The sequence below is a fragment of the Dendropsophus ebraccatus genome, chromosome 4 (assembly GCF_027789765.1).
Source record: "Dendropsophus ebraccatus isolate aDenEbr1 chromosome 4, aDenEbr1.pat, whole genome shotgun sequence".
Lineage (NCBI taxonomy): Eukaryota > Metazoa > Chordata > Amphibia > Anura > Hylidae > Dendropsophus > Dendropsophus ebraccatus.
The window spans coordinates 153,840,608-153,865,468 of NC_091457.1; the positions used below are offsets into that span (position 1 = coordinate 153,840,608).

The 24,861-nt window shown below is 43.3% G+C and overlaps 1 protein-coding gene across 2 annotated transcripts; it reads left to right on the plus strand.

The window, feature by feature from the left end:
* The first annotated feature begins 5,746 nt into the window (after positions 1 to 5,746).
* ATP6V1G3 (ATPase H+ transporting V1 subunit G3) lies at positions 5,747 to 22,875 on the plus strand. 2 transcript variants are annotated; one of them, XM_069967496.1, is made up of 4 exons: positions 5,747 to 5,835; positions 10,934 to 11,249; positions 21,961 to 22,061; positions 22,411 to 22,875. In XM_069967496.1, the coding sequence occupies exons 2-4, from the start codon at positions 11,168 to 11,170 to the stop codon at positions 22,582 to 22,584; spliced, it is 357 nt and encodes a 118-aa protein (XP_069823597.1). In that variant the 5' UTR covers positions 5,747 to 5,835; positions 10,934 to 11,167; the 3' UTR covers positions 22,585 to 22,875. The 2 variants fall into 2 exon arrangements, with proteins under 2 accessions (XP_069823597.1, XP_069823598.1); XM_069967497.1 differs by lacking the exons at positions 5,747 to 5,835; positions 10,934 to 11,249 and adding an exon at positions 19,809 to 20,214.
* The last annotated feature ends 1,986 nt before the right edge of the window (positions 22,876 to 24,861 follow it).

A 24,861-nucleotide genomic window follows, 5' to 3' on the forward strand; every position in this document is an offset into this window, starting at 1 on the left:
AAAAAATAAAGCCACCAACTGGAGCTTCAGGGACCTGCAAACAGTGGAAAATTTAAACAGAGACAGACTCAGGAGGGATGGTAAGTGGGAAAACTATGTTTATGACTGATTGTTGTTGTTTTTTGTTGTTTTTTTATCAGCGCCGGAGTACCCCTTTAAGTTTTTTTTTTCAGACAAACCCAAACTTTTGAAAAGTTTGCTCATCTCTAGTAATAATCTGAGAATAAATATCTTGAGGAGAACCAACCACCTTACCCTCATCGTTTCCGATCCATCGTCAGTCCCCCGCTCAATCTTCCACCTGCTCTTTGTCTTGCACCATAGAAGCGTCTGTATGAAGCCGCTCCTCATAGCCGCGAAGATAAAGAGCATGAATACATTGCGGAATGTTTAGTTGGGATCTGAATCTTTTTTATGCTTTTCTTCCCAGGTTCTGAGTTCTTGCATAGTCTTATTTCTCTATTGGCGCCATTCATTATTGTTCTGTATGAAATAACCCCTCACTCTATCCCTATGACCGTATCATAGCATGTGCCGTCAAACAGCCCCATTGTCATCGATATCAAACTCTTCCGTCAGTCCCTGAGTCTTTAGAGGTACGTGTTACTGAGGGGAATCGGAATTCTCGTTCTCCATTGCCGCTCTTGAGGAAAAGAAATATAATAAGATTATAGCAGCATGAAGAGACTGAGATCTATGGAGAAGCTGGGAAGAGACGATCAGAGTGGTATTTATAACTGAGATATATATATATATACTGTATATATATATATATATATATATATATATATATATATATATATATGTATATATATATATATATATATATAGAGGATACTTTGAAAATATTCAGTAATTTCCCCCCTTTTCCGTCTCGGACATCTTCCATCTTCGAAATTTGTCACATGCTGCATTTTTTAATATTTTATAATAAAATCCTTATAAAAGTCCTGTAAGATGGAAATCTGAAGAGGCCGTATTACACTAAACGATTATCGGCCGGGAACTGTTCAGGCCGATAATCATTCAGTGTAATAGGACATGTTGAAAGATCACAATATGGCAGCTTTGGTCTGCTTTGAGTCGCTCCATGTAATACGACCCCAGACTGACTTCAATGGGCAGCCCAAACAATGTAAGTATCATTTGGGCGGCCCCTCCCGCGCCTCCCTTCTCGCTGTCTTTGTGTGTAATAGCACAGGCAGTAAGCAGGGAACGAAGGGGACAGTGCCAGAGATTTGTAATTTACCTCTAATAAAAATCTCAAGTCTTCCAGTACTTATCAGCTGCTGTATGTCCTGCAGGAAGTAGTGTATTATTTACAATCTGGAGAGCAGGAGAGGTTTTGCCACTGCTCTGGACAGTTTCTGACATGGACAGAGGTGGCAGCAGAGAGCACTGTGTCAGACTGGAAAGAATACACCACTTCCTACAGGACATACAGCAGCTGATAAGTATGGAAAGACTGGAGATTTTTTTTAAAAAAGAACTAAATTACAAATCTTTCTGAAACCAGTTTATTTCAAAGAAAAAGATTTTCGCTGGAGAACCCCTTTAAGACCTGAAGCTGTTGGTTATAGCTATTCAGTGGCCAATATGCATCACTAATATGTTATCTGATTTATCTATTCTTAATATTTTATATTTCTTTATATTTTATATTCTTAATATTTTTTCTTATGTTTTATTTATTTTTTTATTTATTTGCAACATGTTTATTAAACACAAAAAAATCTTATATTACATTGATGTGCAAATTAATATCGTTCCCTCATCTTACAATACAAGTGCAAATACAGCACAGGCAATGTTTCAGCCAAGCATTAGCCTCATTGCAACATTATCAACCCATAACTACAGCCCAATGTGCTTTAAAGGGGAACTCCAGCTATTTTTTTTTTTCTTTCAAATCAACTGGTGTCAAAAAAAAGTTATACAGATTTGTAAATTACATTTATTTAAAAATCTCCAGTCATCCAGTACTTATCAGCTGCTGTATGTCCTGCAGGAAGTGGTGTATTCTTTACAGTCTGACACAGTGCTCTCTGCTGCCACCTCTGTCTATGTCAGGAACTGCAAATCCCCATAGAAAAACTCTACTGCTCTGGACAGTTGCTGACATGGACAGAGGAGGCAGCAGAGAGCACTGTGTCAGACTGGAAAGAATACACGACTTCCTGCAGGACATACAGCAGCTGATAAGTACTGGAAGACTTGAGATTTGTAAATAGAAATAAATTACAAATCTATTTAACTTTCTTAAACCAGTTCATTTGAAAGAAAAACATTTTCGTCTGAGTACCCCTTTAAGAATGGCACCAGAACCACGCACCATGGCGCCACCCTTAAGCATCAAAGCCTGGGAGTAACTGTCATTTTGGCGCCCCCTATAGCCAGCTCCCTGCCTGTATTCACAGACCTCCGTAGCACAATCTGGCTGGACTGTTTGCAGGAGGGTAAAAATACTGCAGATGTTTATATCAGTGTCCTAGTAATCTAAACCTGTTGTCACTTCCTCTGTTCGCAGCTTCGCTTCCTGATAAAACCGCACACAGCACAGTATGCCTGTACACCTTCCTCTTTATGAAGTTCATTTTTTTATGTGATGGAGGGGGGGGGGGATCTTCAAGATTTGGATGGAAAATCTATCAGAGCTGATCTTAGAGCATGGCGGCGTTCTCTACGCCCATCAGTTACTTACACAGTGGTGCATTGGATTATGAGCATAATTCGTTCCGGGACTGTGCTTGTAATCCAAATCCACTCTTATACCAAAGCAATTTTTCCCATAAGAAATCATTGAAATGCAGACAATTGGTTCCACACACCAAAAATAATGATTTTTTATTCTGAATAACATGTAAAACAAATGAAAGAAACATTTAGAAACAGCAGAATATGTGATATTATAAGTTACTGTACAGTATAGCCATCAGCATGTGGAGTATAATGTATAGTAAGTGTAGTGTAGTACAACAGGCTAGAATAGAGAAGCAGGGCCGCTGTCAGAGGTCTGTGTGGTCACATGACAGCAATGGGGGAAGGGGTGTGTGTTCAGCCTGGGCCAATCAGGACTGACAGAGACTGCAGGGAGCATGAAGGAATGAGCAGGACAGATGTGGGCACAGTATATGAGCGCTCTCTGTCCGGGGAGAGAAGGGTTACAGCTATGGAGAGATTACCTCCACAGTCCTGTCCCCTGATGTGAGCCCCAGCCTGAAGTGGATCTGCTATGATTTGGAAGGTGAGGGAGACTTCCTGGGTCAGAGTACAGGGCTGTAGACCCCAGTATGCAGACCATGCCCCTCCTCCACTCCCCCTCCCACCCAGTACAGGGAGCTCTTACACCAAAGCAATGCTCTTAAACCAAGTCACAATTTTGAAAAACTGTGAGCTCGTAAACCAAAACGCTCTTAAACCAAGTTACTCTTAAACCAAGGTACCACTTACTTTATAGTGTGCACCAGTAACTTGTATATAGACGGGTTACAGGATATCTTTTATGGTCTAGCTGCAGCGAAGGCAGAAAGTATGAGTAGTGCATTGTACAGCTAGGATACATGTGGGGGTCAGGCAGTGCAATGTGAACCCTAATAATAGTGTAAGTTGGTAATTATAGACAAGTGTCCATAGTGCAACCTCATCTCACATCCATTATTAAAGAGCTTGTCTAGAATACATCAATATATCGATGGATCTTCAGGCTGCGTTCACACTACGTATATATCAGTCGGTATTGCAACCAAAACCAGGAGTGGATTAAAAACACAGAAAGGCTCTGTTCACACAATGTTGAAGTTGAGTGGATGGCCGTCATTTAATGGCAAATATTTGCTGGTATTTTAGAACAACGGCCGTTATATTGAAATAATGGCCGTTATTTACTGTTATATGGCGGCCATCAACTCAATTTCACCATTGTGTGAACAGAGCCTTTCTGTGTTTTTAATCCACTCCTGGTTTTGGTTGCAATACTGACTGAAATATACGTAGTGTGAACGCAGCCTCAATCTGCAACAGAGCAATCGACACATAGGTGAAATCGTTGAAAGACTGTTTACACGGAACGATCTGCAAATTTTTTGCGAATGCTCAACGACGATTTGAGAACATGTTGAAAAGATCAAAAAGAACGATTTCTCATTCTTCCTGATATGGACAGAGGTGGCAGCAGAAAGCACTGTGTCAGACTGGAAAGAATACACCACTTCCTGCAGGACATATAGCAGCTGATAAGTACTGGAATACTTGAGATTTTTAAATAGTAGTTTACAAATCTGTATAACTTTCTGACACCAATGGATTTGAAAGAATAAACATTTTGCCAGAATACAATCCAACATGTCTGATCCTTGTCTCCCCCTCATACACATCAGTTTTATATTTAAAATTGATGGTTTCTGACGACTTTAGTGTAATGTGTATGGCAGCTGATGCACAGCAACTGTAATATCTGGTCCTGCAGAAATGCAGGTCCCTGGCAGCACTTTACTACACTCATTCACATTCTGCTGAGCTGAGTGTACATGTCACTTTCATCTACACAATGCTTTATATTGTATTGTATTGGTATGTTCTCATGTAGTTTTCTTGCATATATATATATATATATATATATATATATATATATATACATACAGTGGTACCTTGGTTTAAGAGTAACTTGGTTTAAGAGCGTTTTGGTTTAAGAGCTCACAGTTTTTAAAAATTGTGACTTGGTTTAAGAGCATTGCTTTGCTGTAAGAGCTCCCTGTACTGGGTGGGAGGGGGAGTGGGGGAGGGGCATGGTCTGCATAGCGGGGTCTACAGCCCTATACTCTGACCCAGGAAGTCTCCCTCACCTTCCAAATCATAGCAGATCCACTTCAGGCTGGGGCTTACATCAGGGGACAGGACTGTGGAGGTAATCTCTTCATAGCTGTAACCCCTCTCTCCCTGGACAGAGAGCGCTGCATGTATGTGCCCACATATGTCCTGCTCATTCCTTCATGCTCCCTGCAGTCTCTGTGAGTCCTGATTAGTCAATGCCAGCCCGCTCCCCCATTGCTGTCATGTGACCACACAGACCTCTGACAGCAGCCCTGCTTCTCTATTCTAGCCTGTTGTACTACGCTGCTGCATTATGGGGATCTGCACCTCCATCCTGTATCTACAAACTGCGGCTGTGTTATCAGGTTTATGCACTTACTCTACATTATACACCACGTGCTGATTGCTATACTGTACAGTAACTGATAATATCACATATTCTGCTGTTTATAAATGTTTGTTTCATTTGTTTTACATGTTATTCAGAATAAAAAAATCATTATTTTTGGGGTGTGGAACCAATTATCTGCATTTCAATGATTTCTTATGGGAAAATTTGCTTTGGTTTAAGAGTGGATTTGGATTACAAGCACGGTCCCGGAAAGAATTATGCTCATAATCCAATGCACCACTGTGTGTATATATATATATATATATATATACTTAGTACTATCATCTTGCACCCTCGCCCACCTTCCTTTAACACATCCACTGCAGACCTTAGCAGGAGCTTTAGTATCAGGTTACACATAGGTTTTGTAAAGTATTGCAAAGCTTCCTGTTGATGTGACCTAATGATAGAGAGTTTACACCGGGTGTAGGTGGGTGTCTCCCAGATGAGCCTCCCTCATAAGGTCTCATGTATAATGACTGCCGCCCCATATATACAGCCTCTTACTTCACTATATTCCTTCTACAAAGAGAGACAACATGTTAAAGGAGCTATCCAGTGCTACAAAAACATGGCCACTTTCTTCCAGAGACAGCGTGGTGTCCCAGCACTGGGTTCTGTCTCTTTGCACCTGAGTAAGTAACTCCCTCAGGTTCACACAGGTGGGAGATGGTGTGCTGTTGTATTTTCCCCACTAGGTGTCACTACTGTTTTATCCTGTACTATGCACAGCTAAAGAAGTAGAAGGGTTAACTGTTTTGTGTTGCATGTTATCTATTGACCAGTCACAGGTGCCGGTGCTTTCTCTGTCCTATCCCATCTTCTCTTTCTCACACACACTCAGCCCCACCAATCACAGAAGTGTTAACATGACCGCTGTAGGAGGAGTTAGTTCTTGATGGGAGGAAGTAGTTAGTCTAGACCTGGTTCTTAGTGTGTGAGGAAGCTAGTGAAAGGTCTCTGAAGAAGTTAAGACAGGGCCTGGCTTTGGCAACCTGTCAACTTTCCTTCTTTAAAGGGGTACTCCGGCGGGGGGGCACTTTTTTGATGGGCCCGTAGAGGGGGTGGCTGAGGAAAAAGATTTCCACTCACCTCCCCGGTTCCAGCGGCAGGTCCCGCATCGCGGCGCTCCGGTGCCCGGTCGCTTCCTGGTTCCTGACGCCGCCTGAGACGCTACATCTCAGGTCCGCTCAGCCATTCAGTGAAGGAGGCGGGATCTGAGCGGACTTGACACGGATCCCGCCTCCTTCACTGACTGGCTGAGCGGACCTGAGACGTAGCGTCTCGGGCGGCGTCAGACACCAGGAAGCGGACGGGAATCGGGGACCGGAGCGCCGCGATGCGGCACCCACTGCTGGAACCGGTGAGGTGAGTGGACGTCTTTTTCCTCAGCCACCCCCTCCCCGGTCCCATCAAAAAAGTGCCCCCCCGCCGGAGTACCCCTTTAAGCAAGCACCTACTAAGCTATGCAGTGCTAAGCTCTACAAAGGGGACAGAAGCCAGACGGGGATTCACCTTGCCCACACCAGGAACCTCTCAAAAACATGCAGGGTAGTTACCTGAAGCAAAAGAAACTGACCCCAGTGGGACAAAGCTACAATACGTCTACGTATCCCACTGCGCAATGCAAGACGACTGAATAATCCATCCCAGGAGTCTGCTACACCCAGATAACTGACAACTGGGGCTTGTACTAACCACCTAGGACACGTAGCCCGCAACTAGGGAGCATAAAGAAGTTGAAAACTAGAACAGTCATCCGTGAGTACGAGTATTCTCTTTCACCTCTTCTACTACTTCAACTGTTCCAGCAGAGCACATTACTACATTGGGCAGGGCCCCTCTGGCAACTCTTCTCCTCTTTCTCTCTACTACAAAGAACCTACTACTACAAGCACTGGTTCTATCTTAACCGTCAGCACCTGAGTTCTCTGTAAAGATTTGTACTGTTTCATCACATGTACTGTTAACACAGTAAAGTATTCTATTTTGGCCAAATGCAGTGGACTCTGGTGTACGCTTTAAGCACCCACAGTTATTCTCTATTTCTGTGCTACGGCGGTGCCAACAGTCCGGGATGGGTCTAACACCAGTCCAGGCTACCGTGACAAGTGACCCTAAAGTCCCCCGCAGGCTACCGGTTCCACAACAGCACCGCTCTTGTCTCCAGTTTGGGTGCAGGTTTTGTAACTTCATTCCATTAAAATGAATAGAGCTTAATTGCAAACGGCACCCAAACAGGAGACTAGAGCGCTGTTGTCTCTGGAAGAAAGTGGCCATGTTTTTTTGTATACAAAGTCTCACATATACAGTATTTATTATAATGTTGTTTATGTGAGTAATGTGGCATCAAGACATCAGCCGGCCTTAGCTTCCCATGCACATCACCCTGACCCATGACCCTATCTGCGGTCCCCAGCTGCCCTTCCTTGGACCCTTTAGGTCAGTAATAACATTGTGACACAATTCCCTCACTACCTTTCGTACCCTCCCAGACATCCCATGCTGTGACATACCTCTTTCTACTATCTACAGCGCCACCTAGAGGTGACTCCATCACAGTCAAAGTATTTCATGCAATTTTTTACATATCTGTTATAAAATGTAATGAATGGAATCTGCACTGCAGTTTTTTGTTTTTTTTTACATTTTTACCTTTTTGTCACTGTGCGCCGCAATGAAAGAGTTAAAAGTCCTTGTGATGAAATGCGATGTGAAGAGCAGCCAGCTTCCTGCTCAGCTCCGCTGGATGAAATATTGATTTACTCCTGCCATTCTTTTTCTGCAAAGAAATTCTTCCTGGTCTTTGTTTGCGGTCGGCTCCGGACTCTCTGACCCTGTGATGCGTTTGGTTTTTGAATGTCAGGGGTGTACAGATGTAATGTCGGATCATACGGTACAGGACTTACCTGCTGCGACGTCCGTAGCAAAGCAAGAATATCACTGATACAAGGAAGAGCAAATCAATTGTCCGCAGCTGCTTTCCTGCTCTGAAGGAGAAGCCTGTAACCACTACCATCCAACTCATAGCCAGAGACATGGAATCTGCATCCGAATCCGTCCTATTAGTTACAAAGGGAATCTACGCTGCTCTGGACAGTTCCTGACATGGACAGAAGTGGCAGCAGAGAGCACTGTGTCGGACTGGAAAGAATACACCACTTCCTGCAGGACATACAGCAGCTGATAAGTACTGGAAGACTTAAGATTTTTAAATAGAAGTAATTTACAAATATATATAACTTTCTGAAACCAGCTGATTTAAAAGAAAAAGATTTCCAATGGAGTACCCCTTTAAGATATAACTTTATGGAGCCTAAAATTATTGCTCGGATATAGGCAAGTGGAAAGCTGCAGCAAATCCTGACATGGACAGAGGTGGCAGCAGAGAGCACTGTGTCAGACTGGAAAGAATACACCACTTCCTGCAGGACATACACCAGCTGGAAGACTGGAGATTTTTTTTTTTTTTTTAATAGAAGTAAATTGCAAATCTCTAGCACTTTCTGGCACCAGTTGATTTAAAAGAAAAACTTTTGTGGTGAACGACAAAAAACACAAGCGCATATACGTGTATGGGGCAACAGAGAGGACTCAATAAACAGATAACCAATTAATTTAAAGTGAAACACACACAATTTTCACACAGGAAGAACAGGGCTGTTATCCCCTCATATGCTATGAGAGGTGATCTGAAATATAGGCAAGTCTTAGTAAGGCTAGGTTCACACTGTGTTTTCAGCATCCGTTTAACGCATCCGTTTTTTGCAAAAAACGCATGAAAAACGGATTGCAAAAAACGGATTCATTTGTGTGCATCCGTTTTTCCATTGACTTCATTATTAAAAAAAACGGATCCGTTTTTTTTGACGGACCAAAACGGACAAAAAAACGTTGCTGACCCTATTTTTCTGGACGTTAAAAAAAAAACGGATCCGTTAAACGGATGCTGAAAACGCAGTGTGAACCTAGCCTAAGAGTAGTAATATACACGCTGTATATATATATATATCAGTCAGGGATATGATCAGCCAGCAGTAACACTATAATATTATTTCCTCTATCACATTATTATAATCGGTCTCTGTAGTGTATTTACCGATCCTTTTGCTCCCTATAGAATATACATTTACATTTCTCTTTCAGTCTCGTCTTGTTGATTGACAGGTGAGCTCGGTCTCTTCTCGGGATCCATGTTTACCATCTTCTCTGTAATTAGACCTTCCCAGGCTGTTGGTTTTGCATTCTCTTCTTGTATTGGTGTCTATGGCCTCTCTCCTGCTGGGCCGGCCTGCAGTGTAATATACTGTATACAGCGTCTGAGAACATCTCAAGGAAACAATCACACACCTTCCATCTGCAGACAGGAGATCCGGTACATTGGGCTCAGGGTGGGAGACCCAGACGCCCCGCACTTGTCTTCAGGTGCCAGAAGTTTCAGATAATGTTAATCCAGACCTAGAGAGGATTGGCTCCTGGTAATCAATACCTGATAATATAAAGCTGGATTAAAACCATGAGTCAATATGAACTGTTATTTCAACATTCTTTATTTGCATATAGTTAAAGGGGTACTCCGGCAAATAAAAATTTTTCCGTTTAAATCAATTGGTGTCGGAAAGTTATATAGATTTGTAATTTACTTCTATTTTAAAACCTCAAGTCTTCCAGTACTTGTCAGCTGCTGTATGTCCGGCACGAGTATTCTTTCCAGTCTAATGGTGGTTTTACACGGAACGATTTTTTTGCACCATAACGATCGAATTCGAACGATAATCGTACTGTGTAAACGCAGCGAACGATCAAGCGACGAGCGAAAAATCGTTTATTTTGATCTTTCAACATATTCTCAAATCGTCGTTCATCGTTCGCCAAAAATTTGCAGGTCGTTCCGTGTAAACAGTCTTTCAACGATTTCCCCTATGTGTTAAGAGATCGCATATCGATTTTTCCGTACGATGTATCATTCCGTCTAAACGCTGATCGTTATAAAAAAAACATTGTTCATTCAAAATCGTTAATCGTGCGATCGGGCGAATTATCGCTCCGTGTAAAAGTACCATAAGGGTATGTGCACACTGAGTAAATAGGACGGCAAGTCCATCGCGTAATCCGACGCTCGCACCCGCTCATGGACAGCAGCGGGCGCACGCGTCTCCGCCCGTGCCATAGATCGAGTTCATTCTTTGGGCGGAGGAAGGAATCCAACCGTGCATAGAATGGAGTCTATGGCACGGGCGGAGACGCGCGCGCCGCTGTCTGTGAGCGGGTGCGAGCGTCGGATTACGCAATGGACTTGCCGTCCTATTTACTCAGTGTGCACATACCCTGACACAGTGCTCTCTGCTGCCACCTCTGTCCATATCAGGAACTGTCCAGAGCAGGAGAGATTTTCTATGGGGATTTGCTATTGCATTGGACAATTCCTGACATGGACAGAGGTGGCAGCAGAGAGCACTATGTCCGACTGCACTTCCTGCAGGACATATAGCAGCTGATACGTACTGGAAGACTGTAGATTTTTAAATAGAAGTAAATTACAAATCTATATAACTTTCTAAGACCAGTTGATTTGAAATAAATAAAAAATCACTGGAGTACCCCTTTAAACTCTATAGATTATTTAGGAATGGATAATGTGAACGTTCTATTCTTGATGTTAGTTTGGTATCTGTCAGACTGGATTACAGGTGATTAATAGTCGTTCTTATACTCCTTTTCCCTTATTCCTAGTGTCTCCTTGCCCGTGTTGTCCTTGTCCATCTTGTCCTGAGCTGTGAGAGGTGTATATAGTGTATATACACGGACTGTCTACAAACAGTCCTCAGTAGCCGGTATAACCGGGCTGCAGCTGCTCCATCCGGTTCTACCGGCAGCTACTGCGTGTTATGACAGCAAACAGCAGGGGTATAAGAGGCGCGGAGCGTTACTGGCGGGGCAGCATTACTGACTGTACAGGAGGACACCATGGCCAGCCAGTCCCAGGGGATCCAGCAACTCTTACAGGCCGAGAAGAGAGCAAAGGACAAGCTGGAAGAGGCCAAAAAGAGTAAGTTATTGTTTTAGTTTTTAACTTTTTCTTATGCATCTTGTATCATTATATTTCATTTAACCCATTCAGGGAATACTTGCTGCAGGTGTTGGGTTCTCTGTTCTTCTAATGCTCGGCCTTCCCTACACGGCCCATAATGCGGCAGCAACACCTGAACTAACACAGAAGATATTACTCCCCCTAATACATGTGATGCTGCAGGATATTACTCCCCCTAATACATATGATGCTGCAGGATATTACTCCCCTAATACATGTGATGCTGCAGGATATTACTCCCCCTAATACATATGATGCTGCAGGATATTACTCCCCTAATACATATGATTCTGCAGGTTATTACTCCCCCTAGGACATATGATGCTGCAGGTTATTACTCCCCCTAGGACATATGATGTTGCAGGATATTACTCCCCCTAAGATATATGATGCTGCAGAATATTTCTCCCTCTAGAACATATGATTCTGCAGGTTATTACCCTCCCTAATAGATATGATGCTGCAGGTTATTACTACCCCTAATACATATGTTGCTGCAGGATATTACTCCTCCTAGGATATATGATGCTGCAGGTTATTACTCCCCCTAGGATATATGATACTGCAGGTTATTACTCCCCCTAATACATATGTTGCTGCAGGATATTACTCCTCCTAGGATATATGATACTGCAGGATATTACTCCCCCTAGGACATATAATACTGCAGGTTATTACTCCTCCTAGCACATATGATGCTGCAGAATATTACTCCCCCCAAGGACATATGATTCTGCAGGTTATTACTCCCCCTAGCACATATGATGCTGCAGGTTATTACTCCCCCTAGCACATATGATGCTGCAGGTTATTACTCCCCCTAATACATATGATGCTGCAGGTTATTACTCCCCCCTAGGACATATGATGTTGCAGGATATTACTCCCCCCAAGGATATATGATGCTGCAGAATATTTCTCCCTTTGGAACATTTGATGTTGCTGGTTATTACTCCCCCTAATACATATGATTCTGCAGGTTATTACTCCCCCTAATACATAGGTTGCTGCAGGATATTACTCCTCCTAGGATATATGATGCTGCAGGTTATTACTCCCAAGGACATATGATGCTGCAGGTTATTACTCCTCCTAGGATATATGATGCTACAGGTTATTACTCCCCCTAGGACATATGATTCTGCAGGTTATTACTCCCCCTAATACATATGATGCTGCAGGTTATTACTCCCCCTAATACATATGTTGATGCAGGATATTACTCCTCCTAGGATATATGATGCTGCAGGTTATTACTCCTCCTAGGACATATGATGCTGCAGGTTATTACTCCTGCCAGGACATATGATGCTGCAGGTTATTACTCCCCCTAGGACATATGATGCTGCAGGATATTACTCCTCCTAGGACATATGATGCTGCAGGATATTACTCCTCCTAGTTAATATGATGCTGCAGGATAATACTCCTCCTAAGACATATGATTCTGCAGAATATTTCTCCGTCTAGGACTTTTGATGTTGCAGGTTATTACTTCCCCTAGGACATATGATGCTGCAGGTATTACTCCCCCTAATACATATGATGCTGTAGGTTTTTACTCATCCTAGGACATATGATACTGCAGGATATTACTCCTCCTAGGACATATGATACTGCAGGATATTACTCCTCCTAGGACATATGATACTGCAGGATATTACTCCCCCTAGGACATATGATGCTGTAGGTTTTTACTCATCCTAGGACATATGATACTGCAGGATATTACTCCTCCTAGGACATATGATACTGCAGGATATTACTCCTCCTAGGACATATGATACTGCAGGATATTACTCCCCCTAGGACATATGATGCTGCAGGTTATTACCGAACCACACAGGGGCCGATTGATAAAGCCAAGAGCACCTAGGGGTCTAACACAATGATGGGGAAACTGCGACCCTCCAGTGGTTGCAAAACTACAATTCCCATCAGGCATGATGGGAATTGTAGTTTTGCAACCACTGGAGGGCCACAGGTTCCCCATCCCTGGTCTTACACATGGCTTCAAAGGTGCAGATAAATACATTACGCTCTATAGATATCAGTAATGACACCGCCATCTCCCTGGAGAAGTTTAATCCTCCACATGTGTTCCTGCATTGGTTCCGGCCTAAGTTCAGAAATACCTGGATGGCGGCATCTGGGAGCCCCTTTGTGTTCACCGTCCCCCCGGTCAGAAACGTGTTAAGATGAATGCATCTGGAAATGATAGACAAACAAAGGGAGGGAAAATCAAAGAAACCCGACCATGATCAGCCGCTTTGATCAGAAACTCACAAAAACTTTATAGGGTTTTCTGTAAGATCATAAAGGTAGTATAGAGAGCAATATGTCCAGCACCTCTCCCGGAGGCTGATTTATTCCGGAGACGATTGTATGGACGGCCAGTATGTGTCTAATCATAAGCGGGAGATCACCCCACCATGGAGGCGCACACATGGCTGTCTGCTGGATGGGGCCGCCCGTCCGTCCGTCCACAGGGGTCCATAGAGGAATAGTGGGTCACATGACATGTACAACAGTGCAGCCATGATGTGTCCCCCAAGGACATATGATGCTGCAGGATATTACTCCCCCTAATACATATGATGCTGCAGAATATTACTGCCCCTATTATATAGGATACTGCAGGATTTTACTCCCCCTATTATATATGATACTGCAGGATATTACTCACCCTAATACATATGATGCTGCAGGATATTACTCCCCCTAATACATATGATGCTGCAGAATATTACTCTCCCCTATTATATATGATGCTGCAGGATATTACTCCCCCTATTATATATATATGATACTGCAGGATATTACTCCCTCTAATATATAGGATACTGCAGGATATTACTCACCCTAATATATAGGATACTGCAGGATATTACTCCCCCTAATACATATGATGCTGCAGTATATTACTCCCCCTAATACTTATGAAGCTGCTTGTAATTACTCCCCCAGGACATATGATGCTGCAGGTTATTACTCCCCCAGGACATATGATGCTGCAGGTTATTACTCCCCCAGGACATATGATGCTGCAGGTCATTATTCCCCCTAATACATATGATGCTGCAGGTCATTATTCCCCCTAATACATATGATGCTTCAGGTTATTACTCCTCCTAATATATATGATGCTGCAGGATATTACGCACCCTAATACATATGATGCTGCAGGTTATTACTCCCCCTATTATATATGATACTGCAGAATATTACTCCCCCTATTATATATAATGCTGCAGGTTATTACTCCCCCATTACATATGATGATGCAGGTTATTACTCCCCCATTATATATGATACTGCAGAATATTACTCCCCCTAATATATATGAAGCTGCAGGATATTACTCCCCCTAGGACATATGATGCTGCAGGTTATTACTCCCCCTAATACATATAATGCTGCAGAATATTACTCCCCCAATGACATATGATACTGCAGGTTATTACTCCCCATAGAACATATGATGCAGGTTATTACTCCCACTAGAACATATGATGCTGCAGGTTATTACGCCCCCTTGGACACATGATGATGCAGGTATCAAAATGTACAACTTTATATATATATATATATATATATATTATATACATACACTCACCGGCCACTTTATTAGGTACACCATGCTAGTAACGGGTTGGACCCCCTTTTGCCTTCAGAACTGCCTCAATTCTTGGTGGCATAGATACAACAAGGTGCTGGAAGCTTCCTCAGAGATTTTGGTCCATATTGACATGATGGCATCACACAGTTGCCACAGATTTGTCGGCTGCACATCCATGATGCGAATCTCCCGTTCCACCACATCCCAGAGATGCTCTATTGGATTGAGATCTGGTGACTGTGGAGGCCATTGGAGTACAGTGAACTCATTGTCATGTTCAAGAAACCAGTCTGAGATGATTCTAGCTTTATGACATGGCGCATTATCCTGCTGAAAGTAGCCATCAGATGTTGGGTACATTGTGGTCATAAAGGGATGGACATGGTCAGCAACAATACTCAGGTAGGCTGTGGCGTTGCAACGATGCTCAATTGATACCAAGGGGCCCAAAGAGTGCCAAGAAAATATTCCCCACACCATGACACCACCACCACCAGCCTGAACCGTTGATACAAGGCAGGATGAATCCATGCTTTCATGTTGTTGACGCCAAATTCTGACCCTACCATCCGAATGTCGAGACTCATCAGACCAGGCAACGTTTTTCCAATCTTCTACTGTCCAATTTCGATGAGCTTGTGCAAATTGTAGCCTCAGTTTCCTGTTCTTAGCTGAGCGGAGTGGCCCCCGGTGTGGTCTTCTGCTGCTGTAGCCCATCTGCCTCAAAGTTCGACGTACTGTGCGTTCAGAGATGCTCTTCTGCCTACCTTGGTTGTAACGGTCGGCTATTTGAGTCACTGTTGCCTTTCTATCAGCTCGAACCAATCTGCCCATTCTCCTCTGACCTCTGGCATCAACAAGGCATTTCCGCCCACAGAACGGCCGCTCACTGGATGTTTTTTCTTTTTCGGACCATTCTCTGTAAACCCTAGAGATGGTTGTGCGTGAAAATCCCAGTAGATCAGCAGTTTCTGAAATACTCAGACCAGCCCTTCTGGCACCAACAACCATGCCATGTTCAAAGGCCCTCAAATCATCTTTCTTCCCCATACTGATGCTCGGTTTGAACTGCAGGAGATTGTCTTGACCATGTCTACATGCCTAAATGCACTGAGTTGCCGACATGTGATTGGCTGATTAGAAATTAAGTGGTAACGTGCAGTTGGACAGGTGTACCTAATAAAGTGGCCTGTGAGTGTATATATTAAGGGTGCCTTCACAAGTACCGGATTCACAGTGGATTTCACGCTGCGAGTTTGCCGTGAAATCCCCTGCATATCCATGTAGTGTGAAGTTGGGAGGGGTTACATACCCGCAGCGGAATTTTCATTCCGCGGCGAGTATGTAACCCGGCCCCTTTAACCCCCCATCGCCCGGAGCATACGTTATCTGCTCGGCACCACGGCTGCATGTGAGTCTCTCGGCTCCCAACAGTCCCCATCAGCCAATCAGTGCACGGCAGCACTTGCAAATGTGAAATCCGCTGTGGATCTGTGAAGCTACCCATATAGTTATTTATTCTGGGCTTAGGAGTCCAATGTGTGGTTCTGATTAGTGACTGACAGTTACGTACAAGGAAGCCTGTCAGTCACTATTCAGGACCGCCCACTGGACCAAAATACAAGCTATACAGAATCTCTTCCCACTCTATGTCAGCTCCTCCCGCTCTATAACATTCCGTCCACTGATCTGACATCATGTTCAATGTGACGGCTCCCTCTAAGAAACACTAGATAGAATTGTTGAGTAAAAGTTGCTTTATGTCCTTAATAATTTAAAGGACAAATACAGAGGTTGTGATCATGTCAAGCGACAGAGACTTTATATCGAGGTGAATAAGAACTCAGACTGCGGCATGACAACCCATAGGCCTGACTTCACAGGTCTCATAAAAGTTTCATCCCAACCTCGACTCCTCCATAGACAGTCTGGCTTCTTTATACGGTGATACCCTCCCTGCCTGCGCATTGCTGCAATGACTTATTCAGGACTACGGGAAAGCTGAGTTATACCTCCTGTATGAGCTGTAAATTGTCCATGTTTGTCAGTCCATGGCATGGATAATGGAATTTATAACAATGTGGAGGAGAAGAAGAAGAATTTGAGCAGCCATGTTTACTAGACTTAGCATTTTAGGGTCTTTAAAGGGGTACTCCAGCGAAAGTCTTTCACATCAACTGGTTTCAGAAAGTTATATAGATTTGTTATTTACTTCTATTTAAAAATCTCTAGTTTTCCAGTACTTATTAGCTGCTGTATGAACTGCAGGAAGTAGTGTATTCTCTCCAGTCTGACACAGTGCTCTCTGCTGCCACCTCTGTCCATGTCAGGAACTGTCCAGAGCAGGAGAGGATTTCTATGGGGATTTGCTACTGCTCTGGACATTTCCTGACATGGACAGATAGCACTATGTCAGACTGGAAAGAATACACCATGCAGGACATACAGCAGCTAATAAGTACTGGAAGACTGGAGATTTTTAAATAGAAGTATATTACAAATCTATATCTTTCTGAAACCAGTTGATTTGAAAGAAAAAGATTTTCACCAGAGTACCCCTTTAAGGAATGAACCTCCTGTTGTAATAGTCAGTAAGGAGAGTAGCAGTAGACATCAGAAGCCTCTTCTCAATACACTTCATAAACCTTCAGCATCCTGTCTCTTTAGAGCGTAACTACCCGGCCCCATCCGCACTTACTGCAGCTCTACAGCACTGGTAAAGGGTCTGATCTGTATATCCTATTCACATCAGTGGGAGCTGTATAAGAGGGCAGACACCTTTTACCTCTATGATAATGGAAGAGGCCCATGTAGAACCACAGTAGCAAAGGCTTATGAAGTGGATTGAGAGGTGGCTTCTGACGTCTCCTGCTGCTTTCTTATACCTAGAGGTGCGCTCTAAGGTCAGGGCTGGATGGTGACTTTGGACATAAGATTCTCAGCTATGAAATAGGAAGTTACAGGTCAAAGTCCTGCAGGAGAATCTAATGCAAATGTGCGATGAAGTATCCAAGGGGATTTTTCTTTCCTTAAAGGGGTATTCTGGAGGGAAAAAAAAGTCTTTAAGGCAACTGGTGTCAAAAAGTTATACAGATTTATACATTTCTTCTGTTTAAAGAGGATTTACCATCAGGTACATCCTCTTTAATCTGACCAAGAAATAGAACGGCGCCGTCACGGGTCCACGGTCGGAGCTGAAGCACAGGAGGTGGGCCGGACGCCCCCAGTGGAGGAATCCCCCGCCCCTGTATGACGCAGCTCCATTGATTCTAACGAAGCCGCGTCATAGAGGGGAGGGAATTCCCTCCCACTTGGGGGTGGGCCGGCCCGCCTCCAGTGCTTCAGCTCCGACCCGTTGATAGAACAGCGCCGTACATGGGAACCAGGCCACGATTCAAAAAACGGACCGCGGCACCGGCTTCCCCATATCGGCGCCGTTCTATCCCTGGGTCAGATTAAAGAGGATGTACCTGATGGTACATCCTCTTTAAGCAAATGAAGACTTCCAGTACTTATCAGCTGCTGTATGACCTACAGGAAGGGGTGTATTCTTTCCAGTCTGACACAGTGCTCTCTGCTGCCATCTCTGTCCATGTCAGGAACTGTCCAGAGCAGCAGCAAATCCCCATAGAAAACCTCTGCTGCTCTCCAGACTGGAGAGAATAAACCACTTCCTGCAGGACATACAGCAGCTGATAAGTACTGGAATACTTGAGATTTTTTTGAGATGTCAGGAACTGTCCAGAGCAGTAGCAACTCCTCACAGAAAACCTCTCCTGCTCTGGACAGTTCCTGACATGGACAGAGGTGGCAGCAGAGAGCGCTGTGTCAGACTGGAAAGAATACACCACTTCCTGCAGAACATACAGCTGCTGATAAGTACTGGAAGGATTTTGTTTATTCATTTATTTTTTTAAAATAAAAGTAATCTACCCATCTATCTAATTTTCTGACACCAGATGATTTGAAAACTATTTTTTGTTCTCCCAATTGCCCCTTTAAAGTCCATGTAGGAAATACATCCATGTAGATTTCTGCATGGAAGATGTGCAGCAGGTTAAAGCGTCATGCATGTGAGCGAGCTCTTATTCCCATGCTTTGGGAGCTTTTTTTTCGCAGGAAATTGATCAGCCATGTTTAACTAAAAAATTTGCTGGATTTGTGGAAAAAACATAGATTTTTGGAACTGTTTCCCATTGACGTCAATAGGAAAGTTGAAAGTCAAAAAAGATTGTTTTCTTGCAGAGACAGCGTCACTCTTGTCCTCAGTTTGTGTGTGGTATTGCAGGCACGTTTTTGTAATCCTAGATTAATGCCACAATTGTGCCTTCTATGACACGTATACATCTGTAACCTGTCAAAATAGGATGTATATATATATATATATATATATATATATATATATATATATATATACATATACATACACACTCAGGCCCCATTGACCTCAATGCCAGCATAGGGGGCGATTTATGGCGTTGCCTTATAGTAAGAATATCCTTTGTTTCCATAGCAACCAATCACAGCAGAGCTTTCATTTTCCCAGGGCTCATGAATATATGAAAGCTAAGCTGTGATTGGTTGCCATGGGCAACAAAGCGAATCTCACTGTAAGATTCTGACGCATTGAAATCAATGCAAACAATGGCCGTTTTTTACAGTGTATTGGACAACGCCCTTTGTTATATACAGCTGTGGTAATAATTGACCTGTCAATTATTTGCAGCCTTTTGGGGACGATTTATCTAACATGGTGTAAAGTGAAACTGGCTCAGTTGCCCCTAGCAACCAATCAGATTCCACCTTTCATTTTCCAAAGAGTCTGTGAGGAATGAAAGGTGGAATCTGATTGGTTGCTAGAGGCAACTGAGCCAGTTTCACTTTACACCATGTTTGATAAATCTCCCTCATCGTTTCCAAACAGCGTCCGAAAATAATTAACAGTTCTCATATACAAAGTCTGGCTGTCATGCTGGCCGTAGTGTGCATGGAAATTAATGGTTAATTCTTTTCCAGCAACACCCATACTGCCGGCAGATTTGAATGGGCCTTAAATAAGGTTCCTGAGGCCGATATGGCAGCATCGGCCACAGGAGCACTGCAAACAACGGACGCTGTTTTATCCAGTGTGAACATAGCCTAAAGGTTTAATTATTGTTTGCCAGGAACGCTCCCTGACAATAATCGGCCTATATTAAAGGGCCATAGAAAGAGATACCATATCTTCTGTACGGCCATGTAAATAATTGTTAGTCGGCCGTAGATCTTTCCATGTAATGGGAATGTGCGGCTGCCATGATGAAGGTAAAAGGCCTCATAAACGATCCCGCGACCAATCATGGGACCCAAACTTGTAAAGATTTGACCCTACACGGCAGAGGACAAGATCCCATCACCGGAGGACCGTCCTTGCAATACCTGGCTCTGGCACGTGCCCAGGGCCGGCCCTGTTATTACTATAAACACCTATTGTACATTATACAGGAGCCGGCTAGCCCTGGCCGCCCGCACTGTTTACTCCATACAAACCCAGGCCAGTAACCCCTCATATGCCTCGTGTCTACCCTCCATGTTGTGCGTTCTATCTTTCCGTGAAGAAATAAGACAGTATAAACCATTATGAACATTTTAGAGACAGAAACCGGTCACGTTGTCTTCACTACGCGTTGCTTGTTTTCAGGGCACAGTTCCCAGATTAAGACGATAACTTCACTTCCTGCTTGAGGTTTCTTATACATTTATGCCTTTACAGTAAATGTGAGTGACGTGAGGCAGAGGCCCGGGTTACTTAAAGGGGAAGTGCAGACATTTAGGTCTATTTTCATTTCATAGTCACTGTAACGTTATACACAGGCTAAAAATCGTAGAAAAGTGTGGAAATCCACAACAATCCATAAGTATCTGTCTCTGTATGGGAAGCAATAAAATATAATAGAGGCCTTAGTAACACATTTATTGGTATTTGTTTCTTACTGTGAACTAAGACGGGGGCTCAGCACAGACTGGCATGGAGCCTGTATAGCAGGATACAGTCAGATAGTCACTTTACTAATATTTGCTTATTAAATTCTGTACGAGTCTGTCAGAAAAGATGTCTGTATGCAGGGGTGTCATACTGCATACGTGATCAGCCCCTAAGGGTCCTATTACACGGACCGACTATGGCTCGATTATTTTAGTAAACCAGCGCCTATCTGGTACATCAGTGCTTGTTTACTGGACCTAGTAGACAACCCGATAATTAGGCAATAAGAGCTGCATGGACATCTTTGCAGCCCTTGCCCAAACATCTGACACTTTACCTCTCCCCGCTCCCAGTCTTCTTTCCTGTGCTCCGCAGCTTCCCGGTCCCGGCGGCAGAAGCGTCTGAGCAGCCTGTCAGCTGACAGGTCGCTCAGCCAATCACAGGATGGGACCGCCACGGCCTGTGATTGGCTTAGAGGCCTGTCAGCTGACAGGCTGCTTAGATGCTGCAGCCACTGGGAACGGGAAGCTGCGGAGCACAGAGGAGAAGGCAGGGAGAGGTAAGGTGTCAGGTGTCCAGGCTATCATCAGTCGTCAGCCACGCATGGCCATTACACATAGCGATGTGTGGTCGGTGCCCAACAATTTGTAGGTCCAAATTTAAACCAATGATCAGACGATGATCATTTCATCGGTTGATCGTGGTCTCTATTACATGGAGCGATAATTGGCCAATTATCACTCTGTTTACACAGACAGATTTATCTGACAGATTTTTGAAGCCAAAACCAGAAACAGACTATAAACAGAGAACAAACCATAAAGGAAAGACTGAGATTTCTCCTCTCTTCAAATCCATTCCTGGCTTTGGCTTCAAAAATCTGTCAGATAAATCTGTCTGTGTAAATGCACCCTAATAGGGTCCTAACACACAGGACCAGTGACACCCAGATCCCTGGACTCTTATCAGAGATGAGAAAGGATCCAGAGTATAGAGGATTACTAAAAGCACGAGCATCACTTCCATGTTATACTAAAAATCTAGATTTTATAACAGTTACTGAAATGTTTTTTTTATCAATCCAGGAAAAAATAAGCGATTAAGGCAAGCCAAGGAAGAAGCGACGGCAGAGGTCGATCAGTACAAACTCAAAAGAGAGAGCGATTTCCGACGTATACAGACGACTGTAAGTAACACTGGGAAAAACAGTGTGTATTGTTTTTCTCCCCCATGAATCTAATCACTTCCTGGTTTCCTCCCTGAATTGTGACCCAACAGTGAGACATTTACCCCACAATCCCCCAACTACCAGTATTCCCTGGATAATACAGTTGAACTGAGCATGCCTGACCTACCCTAGTGGGTCGTAACCACGGGCAACAAGTTATCATGACATAGCAGGGACACGGAGGATTAGTAAGTCCACTCGGACTTACGTGATTTCACATAATGCATTAGTTTAGACCTAGATTTATAATGATACAACCCCTTTAAAGAGTATTTGTACCTCACGGTTTCTTGTATTTTTAATTCAGATCATGGGATCCCAAGGAAACCTGGCAACAAAGATCGATGAGGAGACAGTCCAGAAGATACAAGTGTATAACGCCAGCTACCTGAAGTACAAGGAGAATGTCATGCAGGAACTCTTGAACTTCATATATAATGTTAATCCGGAGGTTCACGTGAATTTTAAGTACAAGTTATAAACGCCATCTGCTTATTGGGAACCTGTCCACCCATCAGTCACCAGAGACAATAGAGAGCTATTCCAGACAAGCTTAGTATTGGACTAGACATGCCAAATGTGGGGCGTCAAGACACGTTTGTCTAACTTTATGTTACCTCTCGGTTAGCTGAATTTAAATTCAATTCTTGTGCCAAAAATTTTGGAGCCATGTGGCACCCTTTAAGCCACGCCCCTTTATTTAAAGCCCTCCCTTTCCTATAAGCCACTCCCCCTGGTCTCAAACACTTAATAAACACTCCTGATTAGCAAATCTGCTCAGCTGTTTTTCGCATTTGGTCAGTTAAAAGTTGACATTAGGCAAATAAAATTTCCAAATAAACCTATTTTACTATCTAAGACCGACAATTCCTGTGCAGGTGTTGCATGAAGACGTCTTCTTCCAATGATTTGTCAGGTCAACGTCAAGATGCATTTCCGGAAGGACAAGTAGCTACATATCCATATTACTATGCTATAACCAGAATCAACCATTAGCAATAAAAAAAAAACTCCATCCAAGAAAAATTCTCAATACTAGTGTCCACTGATATAAAGATTATGTAGCGGAGGGGTCTTTACAGACCCTCAAGCATCTGGGCCAGGAAGTCACTACAACCATTATGTCCACTAATTTCATAGTATGCAGGTTGTACCTGTGGAAAGGGCCCACTTCAACTCAGGGCCCACAGTGAAATTCCCCAGGTCCCCGTTGGGCCAGTCTAAACCTGTATGCAGCATATATGGAACACATGTCCGGGATTTACTAATACTGTTTAGGCTTTAAGGGCCCTATTCCACCAAACGATTATCGTTTGCATATCATTAACGATTAACGATCTCAAACGACCACTATTGCGAAAGACCTGAAAACGTTCACTCATTTCCATTGAACGATAATCGTTACTTATGATCGTAATTGCGATAGTTTTTTCTTCGCTATTTATTCGCTATTGCATTCGTATCTATTGCGAACGACCGAACGATGTCTTATTCAACGCGAACGATTTGCGAACGAGCAACGATAAAAATAGGTCCAGGTCTTTTAAAGCGATCAACGATTTCTCGTTCGGTCGTTAATCGTTAACTGCATTTCAACCGAACGATTATCGTTTAGATTCGAACGATTTAACGATAATCTGAACGATAATCGTCCAGTGGAATAGGGCCCTTTGTGTAAAGCTAGACTAGACAATCAAAATTTAAATCTATTGAATGTACAATAATAAGCAGTACATTTGCATATGGTTAACTTTTTACATTTTACACCAGGAAACAGGAAACATTTTACAGTGAGTGCAACAAGTACGGCTGTAAACACTTCACTTTATGTGCACAATTACAAACGAAAAAAAGCTGATGTATATGGGGACTTAGATGTAACCTGATGGCATACGCCAACATTCTATAGCTGCCTCCCAGAGGTCACGTGTTGACAATAAACAATCATCCAAAACAATTCTGTATTGACCTTCTGTTTATATGCAAACATATATATAATGTAAACAAAGGTAAAAAAAAAAAACAGAACTCAGCAGTGACCCCTATTGGTTCCCAGATAGTATAGATACAGTGTGTTACACATATAACATATATAACACAAAAAAACAAATACAAGAAACACTTTATATGCCAGCAATAGACATGTATAGGTAGTACATCCCTTGTATATCACTGTTGTAGCATGGCTCGGTGATTACAGTGCTGCAGAGATTCAAACAGTTTCCCCGCTCCCAGCATGATATTATTACATCACGTCATGGGGGGATCTCCACTACAGGGCTTTCCCATGCGTAACATCCGTAAGAAACGAGTTGTGGAAATAAGCCCTTATTCAAGTTACTAATGAACTCACTGTGATTAACCCTCCCAGCTATACAAAGAAGCTACAATGTTGCAGATAAAGCTTGCCAGGGACTTGTTTCAGCCATCTCAGAAGGAAGTGGGAGGAGGGGGAGACAGAGAGAAAAGCTCACACACAGATTTTTGTGTCTTCATCAGAAAGCAGCAGCTGAGAACTGGGAGAAGGAGACTGAGTAGATAATAACAAGTATTGAAGGAATTGTTAGTCTCACAATGGGCAGCAACATGCGAAAAGTTATGTTTGAGCGGAATACCCCTTTAACCTCTTAAGGACACATGATGTACCCGTACGCCATGCGTCCGGAAGAGGTGTTCAGAGCGGGGCCGCACGGCGACCCTGCTCTTAACCGCCGCGGTCCCGGGTGCCGCGGGTATTAGCGGGCACGGTCCGATCACC

Bases quoted from the DNA above. Each gene is read 5' to 3' on its own strand.
- ATP6V1G3 (XM_069967496.1), top strand. From the start codon at position 11,168: ATGGCCAGCCAGTCCCAGGGGATCCAGCAACTCTTACAGGCCGAGAAG. The intron at 11,250-21,960 runs GTAAGTTATTGT...TTATCAATCCAG, and splicing joins GCTGGAAGAGGCCAAAAAGA to GAAAAAATAAGCGATTAAGG. The intron at 22,062-22,410 runs GTAAGTAACACT...TTTTTAATTCAG, and splicing joins TCCGACGTATACAGACGACT to ATCATGGGATCCCAAGGAAA.